At 34.8% G+C, this 6,694-nt stretch overlaps 1 protein-coding gene across 1 annotated transcript; it reads left to right on the forward strand.

The window, feature by feature from the left end:
- The first annotated feature begins 1,758 nt into the window (after positions 1-1,758).
- On the forward strand, positions 1,759-4,926 carry LOC114743008 (LEAF RUST 10 DISEASE-RESISTANCE LOCUS RECEPTOR-LIKE PROTEIN KINASE-like 2.2). Its single transcript, XM_028931229.1, has 2 exons — positions 1,759-3,439; positions 3,692-4,926. The coding sequence occupies exons 1-2, from the start codon at positions 3,307-3,309 to the stop codon at positions 4,924-4,926; spliced, it is 1,368 nt and encodes a 455-aa protein (XP_028787062.1). The 5' UTR covers positions 1,759-3,306.
- Positions 4,927-6,694: the final 1,768 nt, after the last annotated feature.

Below are 6,694 nucleotides of genomic sequence, written 5' to 3' on the forward strand. Positions count from 1 at the left end.
TCAATACCATATATATATATATATATATAGATAGGTACTTCTTGTAAACTTGAAGCCATAAGCCAATATTTCATGCTCTATAGTCACAATATCCTTTTCAATACAATTGTGTTTCTGAATCAATATGATTAAATGGCTGCCTTAGAATAATCATGGAGCCTCTCCAATATGCAGCCGGTCTTCATTTGCTTCATCGCTCAATTCGAGCCGTCCCTGTTATGAGGTGAAGCAACTTTATTGTCTTGTATTATTCACCTGCGAATAGTAGTTGTCTTCTTCTAACGACTATTATGCTGCTCTAGGAGTTTCTAAATTCGCCACTAGCAAGGAAATTAAAACGGCTTATCAAATGTTAGCTCGCCAAGTATCAACCTTAAATTGGGAGGGGGTATTGGGATTCTTCATTTCACATGGCACTAGTACTAGGCTCTAGAAAAGGTATATATCATATTCATTGGTACTGTGCTTAAAAGTGATTGGATCATTTATGGTAGAAATAATTACATTTTCTGACTGCATAATTGATTGATATTGTTGAATCATTTTCTTTTCTGGCAGGAAAAAAAAAAAAAGAATCATTTTCTAACTTCATTTCTCTTTGCTCATTTTATCATTCCTTTCTTTGCGTTAAATCTAGAATGATTGTTAATCTTTGGCTGTTAATCTTTCTTAAATATAAATATAAAATTAATCCCTTGTACCTCAACATTCCTAATTTTGTTTGCAAATCTAATCCAATCTCTATTTATCTTGTGGTGTTTCAAGTTCTTCTCCTTTTTTGTTGTTGGTGAACAGGCAAAGCCCAGATTACAAACTACAAGTTGTTCTTCTCCCTTTAAAAGCTAGATATATAGAGATGTTTTTGTGGAAGAGACCTCCCCAAGTATGTGTCAATCCAAATCATTCACTGAACTCAAAGGTAGTGCAAGTATCGGGTTTTGTGGCTGCAGGGTTTTGTTGAAGTACCAATAGCTATTGAGATAACTTGAGAATTTCTCTTCAATTTGATGACTGAAGATGGGAAGTGCAGACGTGAGAGTTGCGACGTGCTAACTCTGAATATATATGTGGTATGTAACCTGTTTGTTTTACCTTTTGATGATTTCGTGTGCGTAATATTTTCAAAAATTAATAAAAGTGAGGTGTTTTTACCTTTCAATTAAATATAATGTTATCAGTTACACAGTAACATAAAGAAGAAAAAATCAAGGCTAAGTTACATACAAATGCAGCCCCGAATGTTATTATTCCGTCCAATTACCTATTCAATCATGCTAACAAATATTTTTCCTGTCATGATATTTTTTCTTATAAAACCTTTATTAATACAATATTACTTTGTACATTATAATATTATGCATTGATTGCATTTTTTCATACATTGAATTAAAAGTCATTTACCTTAACATACATTTATTCTTATGCCAAATTAATATATATATTTTTAATTTGTGCATGATATTTGGTCCTCATTAACAAGCAAAACTATTAAAATTATTAATATAATTAGAATTAGAATATAACATCTAACTGGATAAACCAATCCATGCATCGCATGGGGAGAAGTTTCTAGTTTTCTCTTATAGATGAACTTGATTCTTTAAATTGACACCATAAGAACAAGAGGTTGAAAAGAATTCAGCTTCCTTTTTGCATGTGGGTCTTGAGGCAGCCATATATGCACTGGGACAAGGATTCAGAGAAGGAGAAGGATATCGATAACCCTCCACTATAGGTATGTCAAATGGTTGAAATACCTCTTTATATATATTACTGGACAACACTCTATTTCTGGTTTTGTACTTGGTTTTGCAGTCATAACTTTAAATAAGAGAAACCAGGACAGTTGTTTTAAATAAGTCAGTAGTGGTTTAGATATAAAAAGTTGTGAATTTTATAGTTTTATTGGTTTCACAGCCATTGTCTTAAATTAAATATGAGAAACAATCGGTGGTTTGTTGGGTTAGATATTTATTTTAAATAAGTTAGTAGTGGTTTAGATATAAGAATTTGTGAATTTTATGGTTGGACTAGTTTTACAACCATAGTTTTAAATATGAGAAACCATGGGTGGTTTGCTGTGTTAGACAGTTATTTTAAATAAATCAATAGTAGTTTAGATGTAAGAATCTATGGATTTTATGGTTGTAGTTTCATATCTGGCTTTGCATTCGTAATTTTAAACATGAAAAGTCATGGGTGATTTGTTTTGTTTGGCAATTGCTTTGGCAAAATCAGTAGTGATTCAGATATAATAATTTGTGGATTTTATGATTTTAGTTTTGTACATGATTTTGCAGCCATAGTTCAGAACATGAAAAATCATGGGTGATTTGTCTTGTTTGGAAATTATTTTAATAAAGTTAATACTTATTTAAATATAGGAATTTGTGAATTTTATGATTGTAGTTTTTTTTTTAATCTAATTTTACAGCCGTAGTTTCAAAAACATGACAAATCATGCCTAATTTGCTACAATTGTTTTAACAAAGTCAATAGTAATTTAGATATAGGAATATTTGGATAAATTTAAACATTCTCTGACACTTTATTTATTTAGCCATGTATGGAACTTTTTCAGGTTTTGTAGTAGTTTTATATTTGGTTTTGTTGTCCCAGTTTTGAGCATAAAAAGTTATGACATTTTGTGTTGGTTCAACCAAGACGCGGTCTCACTTGAAAAATAGAACTGGAAAGTCATCATAAACAATATTTCAAATAAATTCTATATACAACTGAACCAGATAATAAAAGTATAAAAAATCATATAATCTTCTTCAAGATAACCATTATAAAAGTGTATCAAATGACATCATTATATATATATATATATATTGAAACAGTTGAGTTAGTTTCAAAAACCAGTTTCGTTGAATCCTTGGGGAAGAAAAAATTTTAAACACAAGTTTCGTCCGATGGAATCGAGGACTTGGTCAAAGATTTCACTTCAATGGTGGAGACATTCAGAAATCAGAATACGTCACTGTCAAGTAAACATAAGCAAAGCTCATTCAGAAGTGGGAACGCTTGGCAGAAAATAACACCCTCGTAGCTGCATCTAACTTTGCTTACATGTCATTCTCATATTGAGTTTTTCAGAAACGAAGATCATGAGGAAATTTCGTTCAAACGCGTTATGGGACACATTATGGGCAAAGTCAACTATTTGCTTGTTGACGATTCTAATCTCCCCCCTTCCTCGCGCTTTCATATTTCATAGGTCATACAACTCTTTTTCTATGGGCTTGCTCTTTTCGATCATTATTTCTCTTCACTCTGAAATCTATTCGAGTTTTGACAACAGAGATGAGTTTTGTGTTTTCTCCACCGTCTTTTCATAGTTCATACGATGGTTTTCAGACACAAGCCCAAACTTCGTTCGATAAATTCGATGACAACTTTAATTCTACGATGAAATGGGCAGTGGCTGGGTCTATTGGTATGAAACTATTGATCTTCATTCATGCCTGCTATTTGACTTTTTAATGCACTGTGCCGAACGTCTCTGTTATGTTTATTGTTAATTTCATTTCTTACTATCTGAGGCAGACAGTTATTGCTTCAAAGCTCAAACCTGATGGAAATTATAACAAAAAATGATCTTAGTTGAAATAATGATTCTTTTAGTTGCTTTGATCTTCTGTTTTACATGAGAAAATTTACAGGTATACTGTTCCATTTTGATTTTCAGTTTATCTGTTGGTGGTGATAATGGCCATTATAGCAGTAGTATACGCCATTGTTCAGTGCTTGAAGAAAGCAGGATCAGTGATTCCAGCTTACACCCAGATTCCAAATACAGATAATGACCATAAAGCTTCAAATTCACCTCCTTCAAACAACAAAGAAATTGCATTAGCAATGCCACCAGATTCACAAGTGGAGTTTGCAACTATGGAAAGATTCCTCGACAACATCAACCAAGAGAAACCCATCAGATTCTCACCTGAGGAACTTGAAGAAATCACAAAGAACTACACCACTGTTTTGGGGTCAGGTGCTTTTGGGGTGGTTTATGAAGGTGAATTGTCAAATGGACAGCAAGTTGCGGTGAAAGTTCTCAACAGTTTGGATCTTGGTACAGAAGAGCAATTCAGGGCAGAAGTTAGCACCATAGGAAGAACTTACCATATCAATTTAGTTACGCTCTATGGCTTTTGCTTCCACCGTGAAAAGAGAGCTCTTGTATATGAGTATGTGCAAAATGGGTCTCTCAACAATTTATTATTTGGCAGTCTGAACAGAGAAGTTGAGTTTGGGAAGCTTCATGAGATTGCCATTGGAACCGCAAAAGGAATTGCTTACTTACATGAAGAGTGTCAACATAGGATCATTCATTATGATATTAAACCAGAGAACATACTTCTTGGCTTGAACTTGGAACCAAAAGTAGCCGATTTTGGTCTTGCAAAACTTTGCAGCAGAGAAAGCAGCCATGTCAATATGACACACTTCAGAGGAACAAGAGGATATGCTGCACCAGAATTGTGGAAGTGTTCTCCTGTGAATTACAAGTGTGATGTTTATAGTTTTGGTATTATTCTCTTTGAGATTGTGGGGAGGAGAAGGCATTTTGATAGTGGCTGCAGTGAATCACAGCAATGGCTTCCGAAATGGACATGGGATATGTTTGAGAACAATGAATTACCAGTGATGCTTTCACTGTGTGGAATTGAAGAGAGAGACCGGGAAAAAGCAAAGAGAATGTTAATGGTGGCCCTTTGGTGTGTTCAATATTTGCCTACTGATAGACCTCTTATGAGTAACGTGGTAAAGATGTTAGAGGGTGACATAGAAGTCCGTCCACCACCATTTCCCTTTCAGAATTTGGTGTCTTGTTTGCCACCACTGACTTCGCAGCAGGGAACCAATGAAGGCTTAGATGCTTCTACTTCATGGGTGACAGAATCTTCTGAAACAATCTAATTCTAAACCAGCCAACAAGATATTCCATATAGAAAAATCTGCATAGATGTATGTTCACATTGTGTAAAATTGAAAATTCTTTTACTTTTGTCATTTAGTATGACTCTGCTTTGTAAATTTTGCATAAGATGAAGCCAAATTCTTGTTTGCTATGCTTCTTCATATCTGTTACTCTCCTAAGCAACCCCTTTTACAGTGTTGACTCGCAGGATATTTCTTTGATTGAAGAATCATTTTTTGCGCTCCAGAGAGGTATAATTTTTATTTTACCATATTAGGTCGGTAATCTTGAAAAGAAGAATCAAGTTCTTTTTTTTTATTTTGTTATAGGAATTATAGGCTTCGAGTTGAGGTCGAATCTAATAACTTCCCGAAATTTTGGTGTTAATGCCCTGTTTGCTTGGTGAAAACCGGTAATACAGCCCCCCAATAATCTTTCAGTATCACATAATAACTTTCTGAAGCAAATTTTGTACTACACATATTATAATCTATTCAATGTGTGATATAAAATCCACATACCAAGTGGCACTATTAATCTTATTTTATGAAATCCTCGCAATACACGTTCCGATTTATTTAGTTTTATTTAAAACATCTAATGACAGACTCCAAAAGTCCCCCCCCCCCGGGACTGCAACTTTTATTAGTATCGAAGTCACCATAAAGTTATCCAACTAATGTCAGCCGAATGTGCCGCGTCCACTGGAGAAATAAGAGGACCCACATGCCTAAGATGTTATGCAGTTGACTGGTTAGCAACTATGGTGAATGTTGAAAACTATGAGCAACAAGCTGAACACTGAAGTTTTGCTTGAATCATCCTCTTACATATGGTTTCTGGAATTACCCTTATAAGCGACCCGCTTCTTAGTCTCTTCAGAGATTTACACTTATAAGTGGCATGGAACTTTCAGGATGTGCAGATAAAGAAGCAGAACTTTCCATGGATAAACAAATAAAATGTTACATCTAAGAACAGAATAGATCTAACATTGTTTTCTAATCATAGAAAATAGATATTCCGAAACATATACACTGAATATGGATGCTCCCATCTAAACAGAAGATATTTCGTGTTAATCTTGGCTGGTGGCTATTTGAATGTCACACTTACTCATGATACAGAAGAGCCAAAACCAATACTAGTATCAGTCTGGTTGTCTGAAACAAGTTACCTGCCATCCATCAAGTACTGAATGGGATTCACAGGTTCTGGGATTTCCACTGAACTCTTAACATTTTCATCACAATGCTCGTCATAGGCCTCAATTCAGTTCTATGCTAAACACACCAATGAGCTATCTGAACAATTCTTTTTGCTATCAGATTTTATCCGAATACATCTTGAAAACTTCTTTTTATTAATACCCATTTCGTTCCATAACGTTAAATTTTGCTAATTTATTCATCATAGATATAAAGCTAGGATCTCTTCACAATGACATACAAATTATTGCACTATAAATGACCCTGTGAACCTAATAATCCTGGATGTGGGAACCCGGTCTGGCTTGACAAAGCCCAGTCTAACCCAAAGAGGGAAAAAGCCCAAAAAGGAACTAGACAGGATTGGGTCCAACCTTATGTCCGGATTGGGCCGAGTAGATAGCCCAGGCTGACCTGAGGGTGTTAATTTTTCTTTTAAACAGGTCCATAAACTAAACCAACAGAGGTTGGGTTTAGCGGGCTAGTCCATTACAATGTGACGAACTAAGGTTTGAATTCCCACTGAAAGAGGTGTCTACATTTAGTACCCGACAGTATC

Source organism: Neltuma alba, unplaced genomic scaffold, assembly GCF_004799145.2.
Source record: "Neltuma alba isolate B1F8T4 unplaced genomic scaffold, ASM479914v2 tig00003911_pilon, whole genome shotgun sequence".
Classification (NCBI taxonomy): domain Eukaryota; kingdom Viridiplantae; phylum Streptophyta; class Magnoliopsida; order Fabales; family Fabaceae; genus Neltuma; species Neltuma alba.